Consider the following 21,494-nt stretch of genomic DNA (forward strand, 5'->3'; position numbering starts at 1 on the left):
CCTATCCACCAACACTCCCAAGTCCCTGGCCTCATCAATCTCTTGGAGTACAGTTCCACCAATGTGGTATACTGCTGCTAATCTTTTCACTCCGAAATGCATAACCTTACATTTTGTCACATTAAATTGACATCCATTCTCCTTAGTCCAGAACTCCAATCTATCTAAGTCATCTTGCAAGACTTTGACATCTTCTGCATTCACTATCGCCCTACCCAACTTTGCATCATCAGCGAACAAATGAACTGTCCCACTTAGACCATTCCCTATATCGTTAATGAACAGATTAAACAGCAGTGGTCCAAGAACAGAACCCTGTGGCACACCACTAGTCACAGGCCGTTTTTTGGACTCTACTCCTGAATAAACTACTCTTTGATATCTCTCCATCAACCACCCAGCTATCCATCTCACCAACCCTATATCCATTCCCATATGTTGTAGTTTACGGATTAGAATTCCATGTGGTATCCTGTCAAACGCCTTTGCCAGGTCCAGCAGTATCACTGTAAACCCATTTCCCTTATCCAGTTCAGCCGTCACCCTGTTATAAAACTTGAGCAAGTTACTGAGGCATGATCTACCCTTCACAAAGCCATGCTGTCCTCTGTACAGTATCTCATTTTCATCAATCCATTCCTGTATTTTTCCCTTGACTACTTTCTCCAACACCTTGACAATGACTCCTGATATGCTGATCGGTCGGTAATTTGCAACCATAGTCTTGGATCCTCCTTTATGCAGTGGAACTATTTTCCCCTCTTTCCACGCCTTCGGGACTAAGCCAGACCTGAGACTCAGATTAAACAACATGGTCAAGGGCACTGATAATTCATTAGCCGCTTAATGCAAGACCCGTGCCGGTATACCATCCAATCCCACAGATGTATTCACATTAAGGTTCTGTAATAGACTATTCACCTCCACTTCATTCATCACAATTCCCATATAAACTAATGGTTCCTTCATTTTTTCAACGTCACCACCTGGATGATATACTTTTGCAAAGTGCGCGCTCAGTAACTCCACTATATCGACTGGTTCAGTGAACTCTTTACCATCGTCATTCCTTAAAATCATTTTGCCATGTACGGTTTTTCTCTTGCTTGCAGCATATTGAAAGAACTGTTTGGGATTCTCTTTTGCTTGCATAGCTAGTTTTCTTTCATAATCGGCTTTTGCTGTTTTTACCACACTCGTTACCCTTCTAGCCTGTACTTTATACCGTTCGTGTGCCTGCAGGTCACCCCTTTCTTTAAATTCCCTCCATAGTTGTTTCTTTTTTTGCAGCTCAAGCTTAATGGTGTTATTCATCCATTTAACCCCTCCTTGTTTCACTATTCGGACCTTAGGTATACAATCAGCCATAACCTCTTGTAAATGCTCTTTGATCACTTTCCATGCTCTATCGACGTCCAGCCCTTGCAGTTGTACATGCCATGGCACTGATCCAAGCAATCTCCTAAGCTTGTCATATTTGCCAGCACGGTAATTCCACATATGCCCTGTCTTAATCACAAATTTCACACCTTTAGCCACCTCCCAGGTCAAGACCTTATGATCACTCTCACCAATAGGTGGCAACATGGTCATATTCATTACAGTCAAATTCTCGGATACTATTACCAGGTCAAGCACTCTCACACCCCTAGTATTTTCAATTACATGCTGTTTCAGATAGTTATCCCTTAATAACTGAATAAAATCCATTTCCTTCCTCACATGTGTCCTCTCCTCCTTCCAATCAATGTTACCATAGTTGAAATCCCCCATAATAATTACCCTCCTTCCACTCATTTCATCAATTTGTTTATGCATACCATCTCCACCATCTATTCCATCACCTGGTCTATAGCAGCACCCAACTGTATATTTTATTCTGCCAGTATCATTCTCACACCAAATAGCCTCAAATGAGCTCCTTTCACTATCCTGCAATACTTCAATTCTCCTTGGCTGCAGTTCATCAGCTATCATCAATAACACCCCTCCCCCAATTTTATTCTCTCTGTCCCTCCTAAACATACTATAACCTACACATTCTATCCCACTAACTATATCATCTTCCGTCAGCCATGTTTCACTAATGCCAATAACCTGTGGCCAGGAAGAGCCAATCAAGGCCAAAAATTCTTCCTTCTTGTTCCTAATACTCCTGGCATTAGTATACATGAATTGCAGTGTTCCCTTTGTCCCACCCCTATCTTGATGCGTTATTCTAAATATCCCATTCCCATTTTTTGTCCTTATTGCTGGCTCAGGTACATTATATACATTTTTACACTCAACTGTCTCACTGATGTCTGGATATCCACTTCCCCCCCTCCTTGGTAGTTCTAGTTTCCCTGGTTCTGCACATCCATTTTCACTTCATTCAGCAACACTTTTTCCAGTCTCCGCACACCAAGTCCATTCAAATGCAGTCCATCCATCTTGTATAAGTCCTTTCGCCCATCAAACTCATTCCACACGTCCACAAATTCCACACCACACCGTCCGCATAACCTGCGCATAATATCATTTGCGATTATGGCCCTCCTTCTAAACTCCTCTCTGTCATACCGCGGTAACAGACTCACCATTCTAACTCTGTCACTCTTTGCTTTCGCTACCTTTAACAATACTTTCAAGTCCTCTCTCATAAAAAATTTATCACCTTTCAATTCATTCGTACCAGCCACAATTGTTATTTCTTTCACCCTCTGCTTTTGCACTCTAATGCTCTCACTTACATCCTTAAATTTCGCACCCGGCAAGTACGATTTAGTTACACTCCCATCTATTACTCCTCTTAATAACGGGTCACCATACAATACTCTCTCCTTCATTTCGGAAACTCGCCCACGCTGTTTATAGAAGCGCAGGGAGTCAAAAAAATTAACGAAACAATTTAACATGATTAAGTGCTTTCTAAAACTTCACCGTCAACAACAAGATACATTTGAAACAGACCACCGTCTCAATTTGGAAAGATTAAAGAACAGAATCGCTTTTATTCCTTTATAGAGAATAGTTTAGGCCTTTTAACCCATGGAAAACAAAATAACAGAAAATAAAATAAAATAAAATGAATAAAAATTCTGTAATTCCTTTTATTCCCTAATAGTGAATAGGCAAGGCAGATTTAGCCCTATCTCACTTTTAAAGACAGATGAAACATCAATTACTACTATTAGCCAGAGATAGCTGGCCCAAGACTATCACTAATTAAAAATGCCACTGGGTGACGAGAATACGTCAGATAAGTGTTGCCATCTCTTGGTCCCTGTTCCTCATGCAAAACATTATTGTCCGAAATAGTGTGGGTTCTACTGTAGACTTTTTGAGTCTATGAGACGAAAAATCCAAAGTTCAGGAAGAAAAAGTCTAAAAGATTAGAAAGGAAAAAATATTGTTTACTATTGAATTACAATATAAGTTTCTATCGTTTATTAAAACACAACGTACCTTGCACATGAATATGAACAAGAAAGTTCAAGCTTTTGAAACACTTGATAACACAGGACTTTCCTGAATGTTTTTGTAATGCATTAAACCTTAATTTTTCACACTGCTACTCCAATTAAGTGCATAATTATTAAAGTAAAATGATTAATGAATATAATTATATTTCTAACAATATTACAATAAATGTGCTGTAATGCATTTTACACTCATTATAGACCACACCATAATGTATTGCGCACTGTTTGATACCGCCATATTCAAGGTATTGCTGAAATTCTTTTTTTCCTTTATTTGGAAAGAAAGTTAGTCCTGCTAGTCGTAACTTTTTGTAATATGCACCGCTCTTTATTGCTTTAGTAAAAACTGTCTGTGCATCCCTATCAAAGTGACGATTGCACCTATAGTTCTAGGCCGCCTAAAGAAAGACCATCAAACGGTTCTATTGCAGCCAACGATCAGAGGGATTTTTTCCTAAGTTTTTTTCGGCCAGCTGCGTGTTAGTCGATCTCCGGAATGTTCAAGTAGGATTTTCCTCCAGGAAACTGGTGTTTTTATTAGCGCGCATTAAAAAAAATAAACCGTAGGGCCTATTACAGATAATATTTCGAGTGTTTTGAGTATAGGGCCACGCGATATCGCCATGTGTTTGCCGTACTATCTTTCCCGAAATCCTGAAAAGCCGTGATTCACTATATCTTGGATTCTATGTTTTAAAAGAAGGTTTTTTTGAAAATGGAGAATAGCCATCCTTTAAAAAAATTAAAAAAAAGTCAGCTAGTGCTAATGGAGCTTCGCCTACTTCGTTTTGATAATAATAGACATTGGTTTATTTATTTATTTGTTATTTGTCATTTTTACTTGTATTGTCATTTGAGCTTATGTATGAATAGTTATAAAACCTTAAAGATAAAAAAAATCAGCTAACTCTTTTTGATTCCCGTATAGAGAGTAGCCGAGGTCGTTTTACCACTATCTAACTTTTGAAGAATGAGTGGACAGTTCAGGTCTTCACTGGTAGCCAATCAGAGATTGCTGGCCTAAGGCTCTCATTAATTTAAGCAGCCTACTGTGAAGAGATGGCTCAACAAGTGCCGCCAACTCGTGGTCCCTGACGGAAACATAATATTTTTAATATCTGGAATAGTGTGGGTTCTACCGTCAATATTCTTGAGTTTATGGGAAGAAAAACCGGAATTTCCGGGAGAAAATACCCGCTTGCCCGTGCCAGAGATTGACTCATTCGGGAACCGGTCGTTAGGGTAGGTCTTCTGGTCGTCGACTAGACTTGAGCCTATCTTCGGGCGGTTTAGCGTTGAGGAGTGGAAACACCACTATTTCCACTGAGCTACACTGGCTCTTTAAGATAAAATAAGTTTTTTTTTTCTTTTTATAGAGTAATATATCTGAAGTGGGATAAAGATCTTGATAAAGGAAAGCATAAATTGCCTGAACTTTTCTTATTTATTATTAATACATAATGGTTACAACATTTAGTCTAGTTTATTTCTCTTTATTATTCCCTCAGTTCCTCTTAATTTTCTTTGAAAACATTAAAAACACACTTTTCATCCGTGTCCTTGTCGTCGTCCAGTAGCATCCTCTAAAAGAAGGTTGCAGCAGATGAGCAGCTTTTCTGCATTTCTCTCGGTCTGTTGCCTCCGTCATTCTTAAACCAGTCCATTCCACGATGTCATTAAACCACTCTTTGGTTGACCTTCCACGTCTTCTCTTCCCTTCAACTTTTCCTTATAATATAGTTCTTATCAGATGTCCTGAGGAACCTCTCAGAAGATGTCCAGCAAATCTGGTCTTTTTTTTTTTTGCATAATGTTTTTAAGCAGTATTCTTTCCATCCCAACCCTTCTTAAAACTTCTTCATTTGATATTCTCTCTGTATAGCTAATCTTTTCCATCCTTCTACAACACCACATTTCCAATGCATCAATTCTTTCTATGTTCACTATTTCTGAGTGTCCATGACTCACTTCCATTATTTGCAAAACTCCAAATTGTTGCTTTAACTATTCCAATTCTCACATCTATTTTAATATTCTTATTTACTAAAATTCTCTTCATTTCCATAAATGCCGATTTAGCTTTATCTATTCTATTTCTAATGCCGAACTCTAAAGTTCCTTTCTGTGAGATCCAACTACCTAAATATTGAAAATTTTCCACTTCTAAAATATTTCCTCATATGATCTTTGCATTATCTCCTATTTTTCTGCCCATTATCATTATCTTGGTCTTGTTTGTGTTAATCCTTAGTCCATGTGTTAGTCCGTACTCTTCACAGAAATTTTCAATTCTTTGAACAATTTGTTGTAATCCATTTTAGCTTTCTGCCATCACCACATCATACCTTAAATTATTGACGATTCTTCCATTCATTTTTATTCCTTCTTCTACATCTTCAAGTGCCTCTCTAAGCATCTGTTCACTATAAAGTTAAAATAATAATGGTGATAACTTACATCCTTGTCTAACTCCTCTCTCCACTGGTTCTCCTGTTTCCTCTCCATTTACACATACTGATGCTGTTTGTGTCTAATATATTCTCTTTAAGATTTCCAAATCATACGAGTCAGTACCAATATTTTCTAGAATATCAAAAAGCCTTTTATGTTTCACTATATCCAATGCCTTTTCAAAATCTAGAAACCCCCAAAACACCTTTCCACCATGGTTTATTGTTTTCTCCGCAATAATTCTTAAACAAGTTGTAGCCTTTCTAGTTCCTCTGTTGTTTCGGAAACCAAACTGTACTTCATTAATTTCTTTTTATATTTTATTCTCAGTGGGAGCAATATTTGTGGCAGAATTTTTGAAGTGTGAATTATGACTTATCATTCTAAAATTATTATAATCTAAAACTCCCATCTTTTTTTGGAATGGGAATAAAAATTGATCTTCTAAACTGCTGTGGTAATTCCCGTTTCTCCTAAATTCCGTTAATAATTTGCCATAATCCTTCCATACCTTTTTCACCTATATTTCTCATAAGTTCTATCTGTATGCCATCTATTCCGAGGGATTTTCCTTTCTCATCTTTTGAATTGCTAGATTCAATTCCTCCCTCATGATGTATAAACTCTGCCCACTCTACTCTTTCGTTTGACTTTCTCCTCCTTCTCTGTCTTCATACAATTTAACTACATGTTCCTCTCATCTCTGTAATATCTTCTTTTTTTCTATCAAAATTCACTTCTTTCATTCTTGACTACTCCAATCTATTTTATCTTTCTCCTTCCTGTCATCATATTAATGTTCTTATAAACACCTTTTATGTCATATCTTTCTGCCTTTACTGTTGTGTTTTATTAATTTCATCTAACCACTCTTCCTTTTCCCGTCTTCCCTTTCCCGTGTAACTCCCTATTCAAGTCTTTATACTGCTTATTTTCCTCATCTGTTTTCTAACTAACTACCTTTCTTCTTTTTGTTATTTTTCTCAAAATACTTCCCGTTATCCATGGATTTTTCTTTTCTCTCTTTCCTCCTCTTTTTTTTAACTAAATGTAATTCTATAGCAGTAATTATGCTTTCCTTCAGAATCTTCCATTTTTCACTTACATTATCACATACTTATATATTTCTCTCCTTCATTTCTTCCTCTACTTTCTTTGTGAATTTATTCGCGGTATTAGATATTTTCAGCTGCTCTATATTCTATATAAGGATTAAACCAAGTATACAATTTCTTGCTATCTGTAATTTATAGTATAACTTAGCGGAAAAACTTCCAACAAATCTCATCTTTAAAGTTGAATAGTTAATATTAATTATTTGCCAGGTTGGTTCAATAACGGGATCGGAGTTATCATTAAGTGGAAATTTCCGTGTAGAACTAACTAAAAGCTTACTAGTGTAACGAATTCCATTCTAGCTCCTGCTCTCTCTTCTGTTTATTAATTACTTGATCAAGTTTAGAGTCCTGAATTTCAATAGGAACCTCATAGCTCCTGCTCTCTCTTCTGTTTATTAATTACTTGATCAAGTTAAGAGTCCTGAATTTCAATAGGAACCTTATTACGCCTTGAGCAGTAATAAGCATTACCTTATATTTTGTGATATTTGTTAGCTGTGCTTCTACTGTTACTATAGGGGCAAGAAATTCTCATTTAAAACTATTTGTAAGTCTTGCATGAATCGATTTAAACTTTAGTTACTATGTAGATAAGTAGAACTAGTTCTTTGTTTTGAATCATTAACTCCCAAAATCTAGCTATTATCTATGTGTGTTCTCACTAATTTTTATCGCTCTTTCAACTGAGTTTGATAGGGCTCTATTTCTACTCGCATTTCTCCAATTGCTTATTTTTTGCCTCTTGTAATAGAGGCAGAAACCTCTCCACTGAAATACAATTTATTATTTTGGACGGTTGAAATGGTATGTAGTACCAGCATCTTTTTTTTTTTTTTAATAGTTACACGTGACATACTAATACTGTATCGTTTTACTTTTCAAAATTTCCTTCCTGCAATGGATGCATACTAGTACCTACTGTTTTACAAAACAAGCTCTCATTCTCTTTTATAAAATAAATCCCACTCTTCCATCAGTTTTATGCCATATTTTAAAGTGAATGTTTTCTAGTCTTAGAATTGATTGCTGCAGCCCTTATTTGAACAGAATATTGAATAGTTTGATATGCAAGCCATGCTCTCTACTTTGTTTGCTCTACTGTGATCTTTAAAGGCCACCTATTAGTGGAGAATTAAAACTTCAACTTCTTATCCATCTATCATTTGGTTACTACATAGAAGATAACTTTAAAGGTATGGTCATATAGAATGAGCAGTATTGACGTAAGTATCAAAATGGCAGACCGGCGTGCCGAACTTGAGCGAAAACGACAGAAACTTGCGATGATAAGGGAAGAAAAAGAACGAAAACGCAGAGAAAAAGAAGCAAGAGAGGTTTGTCATGTTATAACCTTAAATGAGTGTTACTGTTACATTTATTTGCATTTAACTATGTTACAAAATAGAAGCACAATTCCGGTTCATTTGAATTAATCATTTGTAAACATTGTGCTTTTCATTATTATTTTTTGCCATTTCTTAGACAAGTGTATATGAATTATAATTTACTGTGTTCGTACAAGCACTCGACAAAATTTCGTTTTGAAATAAAGTTTTCATGTATTAGTGCCCATCCATCAAGTACATCAGTTTATCTATTGCTTATATTGCCTATTTTAGAGTTATTTCAAATGAACATCATTGGCGTGTTTCTTCCAGAATTGGCTAATCCAGTATGCTGACTTCCATTCCTTTACAGTCGGTGGGCACACTTGGTGACAATTTATTTTCTATGAGGACCAGTTTGGTTTTGTAAAGGATCTTTCTTTAGCAGTTTGTTTACAGTTTATGATAAGGTGAAAAAGTTCTTGGAGAAGGGAGATTCATCTGCAGTGATATTGTTGGCATTCATGAACACTTTTGATAGATTGCCACATTATCTAGTAAAAGAGGCAAACCAGCCAGAGAACACATACAGTTAATTGACTTAGTATTGCTCGCAGCCTAAGTTTGGTCCTTATTATAACTAAACCAAATCAGATTGGCACATGTCAATTGGTGTACAGAATGAGGGAGATGAGGGTATTATTATTCTTATTCGTGACACCTCCAAGGACTCCGAAGTCTCATCACGGGAGGACGCCTACATACAACACTCCATCTCCACTACTACAACGAATCTCTACTACCAATTACCTACATCAACTCCATCCACTGCTCACAACTACCACTTCCACAGCTACTATTTTTTGCCTGTAAATTGCGTTTGTTCTGAAGGGCTGATTTGTCTGTGTGTGGGATGAAAAACCCGAGTTTCCAGGAGAAAAAACCCTGCTACCTCCATATGAGATTGGCTAACTCATCTTTGTTTGAAAAAGTCCATATAAAGATTCCTCCCGTCATGACGAGAATCAAACTTAGGCCTTTTCTAATCGAAGGCTCAACATACTGTCGTTCTTCCAATTGGGCTACGGAGGTGATGAATTGAAGATTGGATATCTGAAAGATACCAGTAAGTTGTATGTGGGAGGAGCTGGGAAATTAATTGCATGTATTAGGAATGTGATTTTGGTAATGATATTTCATGTGGTTTGAGGGTGATATTCAGTTGTTTATTTATAAGAGTTAGGAAATGGTGATGTGAGAGTTTTTGCAGTGGTGTGTCTCTTCATTAGGATTTGACTGGAGGGATGGACAGATAATGGAAGTATCAGTGTATCACAACTAAATATAAGGTTTTGAAATTTAGGAACCACGGATGGGAGGCTGTGCACTTCAACACATCCATTCCTTAGGATCGATAAAGTCCCCCTGATTAGGAATCATGACCAATTAATTCAGCTGACACATCACTCCTCTGTTGCATCTCTCTAAGAACAAGTATTTGTGCCTTCAGGTCTTTGTGTTTATGGACTTGTTTGTCTGTTCTGAGGGACAAAAAAAAAAAAAAAAAAAGAATTTCCAAGAGAAAACCCCCCCTCTACTTCTGTGTGAAATTGGCTAACTTACTATTTGATTGAAAAGACTTGATAAAGGTTCCTTACATCATAGATCAGATTCACACCCATGTCTTTCTAACCAAAGGATTTATCTATACCAACTGAGCTGTGGAAGCTCCTCACAGGACATTATATTTTCATTTTTCATCCTTATTTTAGCCAAGCATAAACAAGTTGAAGCCTTAATAATGTCAAAGCTGTTTTTATATAGAGAACATTTGATTATGGTGAAATGTGCATAATGCTTAGCATACTCCTTTCTCAGGGTATAATGCCATAGTGAGAGTTGCCACTGTGACTGTTTTGATTTTTTTATTACATTAAAAAAATAGTATAAAGGGGTCTCAAAACGTGCAAGTGATCTAAAACAGATCACTCTAAAACTGGATCATTCCTGGATATTCAGCTTTGGTTTTGCTGGACAGCCCTATGTCAAACCTTAGATCTGCTCAATGGCAGTCAAAAACTCATCATTGTACCAAATCTTGGTTCTAACTACCAGTGGCCAGCAGGAACATATTCTGTTAAGAGTAACTGCCATTGGAATAATCTCTAATGAAGTTCTAATCAGTGAGCGCTACACCTGTGGAGATATACTAAGAGCTCACTGGAAGAAGTCATATTTCCATATTATTACAGTATTATGGATTAGAGATAATTGCATCAGGTTTTTTTTTCCTGGGAAGAAAATTGTGTTATACTTGGCAAGAAATTTTGCACCCTTATTTTTAACCAAGCACAAGCAAACAAAAATTTCCATGTAAAATATTTTCACTGTAACCAGAATGTTGCCTCGTTAATTCATTCTTTTGGCACATTCGATATAAGACATGGTGCATTGGAAAATTAACCTCATTACAACCTTATTTCTCAAAATTCTGAAAACTGCTATATTCATCAGTCAAGGCATTAAGGGCACTTGCTCAGTACCGTCGACAGGGTGTAGCATAGAGGCAGCCTGCCTCACGGCGTAGCTTAATAAGGGTGCTCATTCAGCCATATTGCGGTAGGTTACACTAACAATTCCTGTTAGTGTAGCAAGCGTGGAAAGAAGTTTTTCCAAACTTAAGCTGACTAAAAATTATTTGCGAACAGCAGTGACCCAAGGAAGATTGGTAGGTCAATTAACTATATCATGAGAGGCAGATGTAGCTTATAATTTAAATTTAGAAGAGCTTATAAACACTTTTATTGTGCGATATCCTTGTAGAGCAAACATTTGATTAATATTATTTTATAATTGTTTTGCATTAATTTTTCTCTTGTAATAAAACCAAATGGCAATTGGAGATTTTCTTATATTTTTGTCTTATAATCCATCAGGGGAGATATTTAACTGTTTGCCTCAGGGCACAATCTGATCTGTTGATGGCCCTGCACTTGCTTATTCCTTCATATCCTAATTTTGCTCATAAGTTTTGTCAGCTCATAAAAATACCAACTACATTGCTACCACTGCTAGTCTTACAGGTTGGGCATGGTTTATAAGAGCTTGTACAGTTTAACCATTATTATTCTTTCCACCTGCTTAAACATTAACTATATAAATAGTATGATTAATAGACCATAGTTTCACACAAAATAATTCAGTGGGGGACATAAAAATGCAAAGCAAAAAAAATGAAGAAATGCTTTGAGTAAGTGACTAGTGAGTTGTAGATATGGTTTCATCAGATGTTTGCATGGTGTTTTTATGACAGTGAAATAGTATCGTGTATGACTTATAAGAAAATAATATGCAGAATTAAGATTTTCACTTATAAACATGATGAAACACTTGCTAACTTGGACTTAAACAAGGAAGGTTAGTTAAGTGCAGAGCATGAATGTATCTGTTCTCTGAATTGAACTGTACCATAGTCACCCACTTTTAGTCAGTGAACATTGGGAATAATGGAAAAATGAATGTTCCTTCAGTGCTGAGCAGCTGACTTTGCTCTGTACGTATCTTATTAATCTTTCCTTCACTGATTTTAAACACTAGGGCTGATATATTATTATAATACATGTATCTCCATGGAGCAGAAGACTCATTTTCACCTGACAGCAGGCAAACTGGCCATTAGACATACACAGTTAACATAATACATTGGCCTCATAGCCCGAGTTGCTTTGGCCATAAATCTGAATAAACGAAACCAAATCGGAAGATTTATCGTGGGAAATCTATTCATCATCATCATCATCATCATGCATATTAAGGAATTATGCCCAGTGTGACCTGTTCTAGCCTCGGAAGTCATCGTTGAATTTTTTAAGAGGACGTCCTGGTTTTCTTTTTCCTAATGGTTTGTATTTTAAAGCTTGTTTTGGTAATCTTTCTATTTTCATTCTTTGAACATGTTCCATCCATTTATGTTTATATTTTTTAATTTTGTCTATTACTGATTCTTGGTTTCATTCTTTCATAATTTCTTCGTTTCTTTTGTGATCAAATAGCGTATACTTTGCAGTTTTTCTCATAAACTTCATTTCTGCTGTTATTAATCTTTGTCCTTTTGTTTTATTGTCCAGATTTCACTTCCATACAATAAGACTGGTAGGGCTAATGTATTGTATACTTTTAGTCTGGTTTGTTTTTGAACTAGGTTTGGTTTAAATATATAGTTAATTACACCTGTTATTTTTAAATATTTTGCAATTTTTACATTTATATGTTTTTCATTTTCATATGTGATCATACATCCTAGGTAGCTAAATGAATTCACCTGTTCTAAGATCTTATTATCGATTACTATCTTAGTTCTTGCTGGATCTTGTCCTTTAAAGGCCATTGATTTTGATTTTTCTGATGATATTATCATTCCCTAATCTTTGGCTATCTCATTTAAATTTAAAATAGCTTTCTGTAAGTTATCGTCAGAATTTGTAATTATTATTTGGTCATCATCAAAAAGGAGAGTGTTTAATTTCACAGTAGGAGAAAGTTTAATACCTTGATGGAAATTTTTATTTCATTTTATTATTATTTCATTTAGGTAAATATTAAAAAGAGTTGCTGAGAGGGGACATCCCTGTCTGACCCTTTGGTTTATCTCTCTCGTATATGATAGCTCATGATTTAATCTTATTTGTGTTTGATTATTTTCATATATACTTATGATAGCTTTTAGGATATTATTTGGTATTTGTCTTTCATTTAATATGTTAAATAAAATGCTTCTTTTAACTTTGTCAAATGCTTTTTCAAAGTCAATAAATGCAATATGTGTTTCTAAATTGTATTCTCTTCTTTTCTCCATTATTAATTTTAGGCAAAAGGCTGGATCTATACATGATCATCCTTTTCTAAACCCATTCTGTACTTCTAAAATAAAGTTTTCGGAATATTTCATTAGTTTACTATTTAAAATTCTGCTATATATTTTGTAACAGGAATTTAGTATGCTTATACCTCTATAGTTTTTAGGGTCATCTGTATTATCTTTTTTAAAGATAGCAATCACAATTGCTTTTTTCCATTCTATTGCTGTTACCAGTTGTATAAATTCTATTTAAAAATGATGAACTGCAACCAAGGAGAATAGAAGTTGTATCGCAGGATAGTGAAAAGAGCTCATTTGAGGCTATTTGGTATGAGATTGAGACTAACGGAACAAAATGTACAGTTTGGTCTGCTATAGACCAGATGATGGAATAGATGGAGATAGTATGCATAGGCAAATTAATGAAATGAGTGGAAGAAGAGTAATTATTATCGGGAATTTCAACTATAGTAACATAGATTTGAAGGAGGCGAGGACACGTGAAGAAGGAACTGGATTTTATTCAGTTACTAAGGGATAACTATCTGAGACAGCAATGGAAAACACTAGGGGTTCGAGAGTGCTTGATCTAGTAATAGCATTTAAGAATTTGACTGTAATGAATATGACCATGTTGCCATCTATTGGTGAGAGTGATCAATAGGGTCTTGACCTGGGAGGTGGCTAAATGTGTGAAATTTTCAATTAAGACAAGGTACATGTGGAATTACCGTGCTGGCAAGTATGACAAGCTTAGGAGATTGCTTGGTTCAGTGCTTTAGCATATAAAACTGCAAGAGCTGGATGTTGATAGGGCATGGGAAGTGGTCAAGGAGCATTTGCAGGAGGTTATGGCTGACTGTATACTTAGAGTGAAGAGTAAATCAAGTAGGGGTTAAATGGATGAATAACACCATTAAACTTGTGTTGCAAAAAAAGAAACAACTGTGGAAGGAATTTAAGGAGAAAGGTGACCTGCAGGTACATGAATGGTATAAAGCGCAGGCCAGAAGAGTAACGAGTGTGGTGAGAAAAGCAAAAACGGATTATGAAAGGAAATTAGCCATGCAAGCTAAAGAGAATCCCAAACAGTTCTTTCAATATACTGCTAGTAAAAGAAAAACTGTACATGGCAGAATGATTTTAAGGAACTGCAATGGTAGGGAGGTCACTGAATCAGTCGATATAGTGGAATTACTACATGAGCACTTTGCAAGAGTATATCATCCAGGTGGTGACGTTGAAGGAACCATTAGTTTATATGGGAATTGTGGTGAATGAAGTGGAGGAGAATAGTCTATTACAGAACCTTAATGTGAATACATCTGTGGGATTGGATGGTATATCAGCAAGGGTTTTATGTGAAGCGGCTAAAGAATTGTCAGTGCCCTTGACCTTATTGTTTAATCTGAGTCTCGGGTCTGGTTTAGTCCCTAAGGGGTGGAAAGAGGGGAAAATCGTTCCACTGCATAAAGGAGGATCCAAGACTACTGTTGCAAATTACCAACCAATCAGCATATCAGGAGTCGTTGTCAAGGTCGTGGTGAAAGTAGTCGAGGGAAAAATACAGGAATGGATTGATGAAAATGAGATACTGTATGGGGGACAGCATGGTTTTGTGAAGGGTAGATCATGCCTCAGTAACTAGGTCAGGTTTTATAACACATTGATGACTGAACTGGATAAGGGTAATTGGTTTACAGTGATACTGCTGGACCTGACTAAGGCCTTTGACAGGATACCACATGGAAGTCTAATCCGTAAACTGCAACATATGGGAATGGATATAGGGTTGGTGAGATAGATAGGAGGGTGGTTGATGGAGAGATACCAGAGAGTAGTTTACTCAAAAGTGGAGTTCAAAAGACGGCCTCTGACTAGTGGTGTGCTGCAGGGTTCTGTACTTGGACCACTGCTGTTTAATTTGTTCATTAACGATATATTGAAGGATCTGAGAGGAACGGTTCATTTGTTCGCTGATGATGCTAAGTTGGGTAGGGCAATAGTGAATGCAGAAGATGTCAAAATTTTGCAGGATGATTTGGATAGATTGGAGGTCTGGGCTAAGGAGAATGGATGTCAATTTATTGTGGCAAAATGTAAGGTTATGCATTTTGGGGTGAAAAAATTAGCAGCAGTATACCATATTGGTGGAACTGTACTCCAGGAGATTGATGAAGCCACGGACTTGGGAGTGTTGGTGGATAGGGAGTTGAAGTTTAGGGGACACATCACAAAAGTGGCTAAATCAGCTCATCAAATCACTTGGATGCTGAAGAATACTTTGACCAGCAGAGATAAGCAAGTTATTATTCCTCTATATCGAGCCTTGATAAGACCCCATCTTGATTACTGTGCTCAGATCTGGCCACCTAGGTTTCTTCTTGATGGGGAGGAGGTGGAGAGGATTCAGAGACGACTGACCAAGATGATAGCAGGTCTATGGAACGAACCTTATGAAAACGGGTTGAAGATTTGTGGGTTGCAGAAATTGGTTGATAGGTGGAAAAGGGGAGATATGATTGAAACATTCAAATTGCTGAAGGGTTTCTATAGGATTAATTCAGAGGATATTTTTGAGAACAGGACTGGTGGTGGGAGGACTAAGTGACATCCATGGAAGCTGGGCAAGAGTGTGGTTAGTAAGGGTGTTAGAGCTGGGTTTTTTACTTTTAGAGTTGTGAATGAGTGAAGTAAGCTGCCAGAGTCCGTTGTGGGTGCTATGACAGTGAATGAGTTCAAGTCAAAGTATGATAGATACTGTGTGAATGTCGAATATTTGTGATGGACATGATGTTTAGGGCCTCCTTGTTGTCGCCCGTATAATAATAAATAATAGAAGTCTTTCTTTGAATCTTGTTCTTGCATATTTATACAGTTCTGAACCTAGCTTATCTTCTCCAGGTGATTTGCCGTTTCTTGTTTATTTCAGGCTGATTTCTAATTCTTCTTTAGTTATTTCCTTTTCATTTTCATTAAGTGTTTGCCAGTTGTCTTTTTTAAAATATTTATCTGTTCACAATTCTGTGTAGAAATTCTTCTAATTTCAATTCATTGTTTAATTTTGTTTTCTTTAGTATCTGCATTTAGGTGTTTCAAAATCTTATATACATTGGGTCTTATTTTATATAAATCATGTTCTAAATTAGAAATGAATTTGTTCCATGATTCTCTGTCTTTTCTGACTTCTCTTTTAGCTATGGCTCTTATTATTTTATCTTCTATTTCATCTTCTAATCTTTTATTGCTTAACGATTTATGATAGGCTTCTTTTTTCATTTTGATTATTTCTTTGGTTGTATCATCCCATATCTTGAGTTTTTTCCTTTTATTGAATTTTTTGGTCTTTCCTAAGCTTTCATTTGCTGCTGCATTTAGTATCGTTTTTATATTAAGCCATTCTATTTCTTCACATTGTTTTATTTTATCTAGATATTAGTTAATTCTTTGTTCATATAGCCATTAAATATTTGTGTCATTTAATAGTCTAGTTTTATAAACAAATGTTTTAAAATTTTTTTTCTGTTTTTATTTGTAGCCATTTAGGTGGTAATCTTAATTTTATTTTAACAAGGAAGTGGTCACTGCTTATTTCATATCCTCTGTGAAATCTAATATCTAACGAAAACTTTGTCTTTTCATTTAAGATAAAATAATCTAATATTGATTTCCCATCCTCTTGCTGCCCAAGTATATTTATGTACCAGTATGTCTTTATGTTTATGGAAAGAATTCATTATTTTTAGGTTATTATAAATTACAAAGTCAATAAATTTTTTACCATTCCTCTTTAGAGTATGTTCTCCATATGTTCCTATATTATTATTAATTTTCGTGTTTCCAATTCTTGCACTTAAGTCTCCTGCTAAAATTACATAATCATTTTTATTTATTTTATATATATTTTGTAGCCGATTATAAAATTCAATATTATCCTGTTCTCTTCCTTTTTCTGGGGCATATAAACTAATTATTGTTAAATGATCTCATTCTATTTTTATTCTAGCTTCTATTATTCTTTCATTCCATAATTTATAATGTTTTAACTGTTTTGAAAGGGAGTTATAATCCAAATCATGACTCCTGCTTGTTCTCTTTGGTCTCTGTCAACTCCACTGTATATCACATTAAAATGTTTGGTTTTCATGGTTCCTTTTAATTTCTTTTTTGTTTCAGTGATTACTGCAATTTTAAAATTTCTTTCATTTAATATTTGGTCTAACTCTATTTCTTTATATGCTATTCCTCTTACATTCCAGTTTGCTATATGTATTATATTTTGCTGTTTCCATTTTCATTTTACCTTTTCCATTCCAGGGTCATTTTCCATAGATTCATTCCGATTACTTTTTTCTGTCAGCTTAAGAGTAGAATTATGTTCTCCATGTCAGATGACTAGCCTGACGATAGAATAGTTCAGTGGTAGGGCTGCTACCTTAAGGAGGCTTCTGAACTAGCCTTCTTCCAAATTTAAACCCATAGGAGGAATAGGGTATATTGAAGGGGAAAGAGTAGATTATAGGAGAATAGAGTAGAATTATAGTAAAGGTTTATAGAGAGGACATAGTTGTAAGGCCAGAAATGCCAAGACCCCATGGCCCTCGAGTATTCTAATAGCATAAGGATCATAAAATAAGAAGAGTTGGCTGATTAGGCCTTATAGGAAAGATTAAATTGAGTGGATCTTCCTCAGAGGATAGATCCAGCTAGGGGTCGATGGGAGTGCCACTTCCCTTATAATTAAGATGATTTCCCCCTGTTAGTCCACGAGTCCTTATTCAGTATATTCAGACCATCCCACTATATATACATACACACCTACATGGTGGGCTCCCCTATCTGGTGGCAGATAGGGGAGCCCACCATGTAGGTGTGTAATATATACACGCTCTCTATTTATTCACATAATACTTATCATACTTCTCCTTAAACTCTGATGAAGCACCAACAACCACCTCTGGTAACCCATTCCACCCATACACAACCCTCCAAGCAAAAAACCCATTCCTAACACCTTTGCTAACCACACTATCATACAGCCTCCATTGGTGACCCCTTGTTATCTCCCTTGTTGCCATGCACTGAAAAAAGCCTTCAGTGTCAGTCCTATAAATTTCCTTTGATAACTTAAATGCTTCTGTCATATCACCTCTTTTTCGTCTATCAACTAATTTTTGAAGCCTAGACTCTCAATGTGCTCTCATAGGAAGCATTCCACAGACCTGCCACTATCTTTGTCACTCACCTCTAGATCCTCTACAACTTCACCATAAAATCCAGATCTCTGCATAGTAGTCCAGATGTTGCCTTATATAGGGGAATAATAATCTCTCTATTCCTGCTTGTGTGTTCTTCAGCAGCCACATAATCTGATGTGCGGTTAAATTCACAATATGACCTCTAAACCTTCAACTCCTGGCCCACCATCACACCTAACTCCCTGCCCTCATCAGTTTCCTGCAGTTCAGTTCCATCGACATACACTGAGTTAGTTTTGCATGAGGAACATCCACCTAATAATGCATTGATCCACTTCTCTATGCAGTCATGGCTCTTTAGACGTGGGTCGAATTATCTCCATGCATAATTCGATCCATGTCCACAGCAGCAACTCTGTCAGTTCATGCTCATTCCGTGGAGGAGGATCAGCAGTTCTTGCACCCCGATATGTTATCATCCTACACATGTTCAATTGGGTTACAGTCAGGGGAGTTTGAGTACCACCAGCCAAGGCAATGTGTCAAATTCATTATTGTGTTCTTCCAACCACTCAAAAGTTGCATGAGCCTGATTGACAAGGTGCTTTGCTCGTTGAAAAATGGCACTGTGGTTGGGGTAGACCTCCTACAGATATGGATGGAAATGGTCGTCTAATAGGTCCCTATAGTGTTCACCATTCAGTGTTTGTGGGATGATAACCAACGGAGTTAGGGTATGCTGGGAAAAAGCTGCCCAGACCATCCACCTCCACTGTCCTGTTGAACCCAACTAGGGATATTGATTCATGCTGTTTACACCAAATGTGAACCCGACCATCAGCATGTTGCAGCAGGAAACAGCACTCGTCATTCCAGCAGACAACCTTCTTCCATCTGTTGAGGGTCCATTGCCACCATTCCTTGGCCCATGTGAATTGTTGTTTGCTCTGCCTGGCCATTGTCTTGGATACTCTTGTTGGTCTCTGGAACCCACAGGTGAAGCAAGGTATGCCACATGGTTCATGTCGAAAGGAGTCGAACTGCCCCACTGTTGTACTGGCAGGTGAGCTGTGTGACTGTTGCATGTCATTGCTGAGATACCAGTCATGACACCTGATGCTCACCTGTAGGATCAAGCCTTTCTGCTGGATGTCTGTTCATGGTTAATCCAATCTTGGTACACCCTTGATACAGTAGTATGAGAGCAACCAACAAGTGTGGCTGTTTCCAAAATACTGGCACTTGCCCTCTGGGCCCCAACTATATGCCCTTGGTCAAATCGGCTTACATTGTCACGTTTCCCCATTACTCGCAAAAGTTTACTTATTACCTACAGAGGTACTTTGTTATCTTGCCAAATATGTAAATTGTAGGGGGGGGTTCCTAAGGCAAAGCTAAGTATAGTAGCTCAGTGTAGTACATAGCTTTAATCTCTTCCCAAAGTACATCACCTTACACTTTGCTACATTAAATTGACAGCCATTTACCTTTTCTCATACTGTTAGTCTATTTAAGTCTTCCTGCAGGATCTCTGCACGACTTTTATTTCCATTGCTCTTCCCAGTTCAGCATCATCATCAAACAACTGAATATTTCTTGTCAAATCATTTAGAATATCATTGATATACAAATTAAACAACAGAAGACCAAGTACTGAGCCCTGTGGTACACCACTGGCCATTTGCCTTCTCCTGGACTGAATTCCTCCATAAACCACCCTTTGATATCTGTCCGTCAGCCACCCTTTAATCCAAATCACCATATTAATATCCATCCTCCATTTGCTCAAATTTATGCAATAGATTCCTAAATGAAATCTTGTCAAATGCTTCTGCAAAGTCTAGCAATATCACTGAGTAGCCATTTCCCTTATCCAACTCCATTGTTACTTAATTATAAAAAGTATGCAAATTACTAAGGCAAGACCTACCCTTCATAAAAGCATATTGCCCTTTATAGAGTATCATCATGTTGGAGGCTTAATCATGTTCCTATCAGTGGCAGCTGGTGAAAATTTTAAGTGGGGAGTGCTGCATATACAAAATAAGAAAAATAATTTATTTTTTCCTAATCAGTAACCAATTTATTAACAAGTAAATTTACATATAAAAAATTTGCTTTACTAAAAATATTATTTGAAAATAAAACCCATTCTTCTATTTTTGACTTGACAAAATTTTTCAATAACGCTCGCAAGCATACCATTCATCTGTAGCGACTTCTCAATGATCAGTGTCGGGTTCACAAATGAATATCAGTGAGTCTAGCTGCAAGTGACCGAACATGATAATTCTGACATTGCTTTAGATCGCAGTGCATTTGTTTCATGTAATGATACTTCAAAAAAGATAATTATTTTCATATTTTCGACAGTGACACTCGTCATAATTCAGCCTTGTATCTATAATAAATAAATAAATATGTTATTTTAGTAGAATAAAATAAGATTTATCAAAATTATTTTGCCCTCACCACGAATACACACCGATAATAAAAGTTTCGTATCTCACAGAAATAACGTGTGCAAACATACAATTTATCTGTAGTGACACTGCTCAACAAGCAGTGTTGGGTTCACTTGTTACATGCAATGACAAATGCAAACAAATATTGGCAAGTCTAGCTGCAGCTGACCTAACATGATAATTCCGACACTGCATTAGATTGCAGCAGTGCATTTCATAATCTAAAGCGTAAATCGAACAATTCCAGTTATTAACTATTCAATCAGTTAAGCAAGGGTGCTTAATGGTCAAAGCTGTATAACTAAGAGGAGATCTCCACATAGCCTTTAAGAGAACCGACCAGGGCTTCTGACCTAATGTCCAATACTCACCTTCTCGTGGTGCACCCTGTTGGGTATCTACCTGGATACTGAGCGAATGAGGATGGGCTGGCAATTTAGGATTAAGCCGACCAAATTGTATTCTTATTGGCTTAAACCAATATACAAAATGATGGTACAACATGACAAAATTTCATGCCGGCTGGGGTGTCGCCCAGTTAAACAAAGCCCCCGTTGTTTTCGCCAGGGAACCAGGGTGAGCAGTGAAAAGTCAGCTACTGGAACAAATCTGAAA

At 36.6% G+C, this 21,494-nt stretch overlaps 1 protein-coding gene across 2 annotated transcripts in view; it reads left to right on the top strand.

Moving 5' to 3' along the window:
- The first annotated feature begins 8,176 nt into the window (after positions 1-8,176).
- Positions 8,177-21,494, top strand: part of LOC150093788 (cytoplasmic dynein 1 intermediate chain 1-like) — a 479,575-nt gene continuing 466,257 nt past the window's right edge. Inside the window, exon 1 of one of the 2 annotated variants that reach the window (XM_090413194.1) lies at positions 8,177-8,367. In XM_090413194.1, the coding sequence (XP_090269320.1) occupies positions 8,242-8,367 (126 nt within the window). In that variant the 5' untranslated portion in view covers positions 8,177-8,241. The remainder of the gene's footprint in view (positions 8,368-21,494) is intronic. The other variant, XM_090413193.1, reaches the window with a different exon arrangement.

The sequence above is a fragment of the Typopeltis vanoorti genome, chromosome 23 (assembly GCF_054136105.1).
Source record: "Typopeltis vanoorti isolate ZY-2024b chromosome 23, IOZ_Tvanoo_1.0, whole genome shotgun sequence".
Lineage (NCBI taxonomy): Eukaryota > Metazoa > Arthropoda > Arachnida > Uropygi > Thelyphonidae > Typopeltis > Typopeltis vanoorti.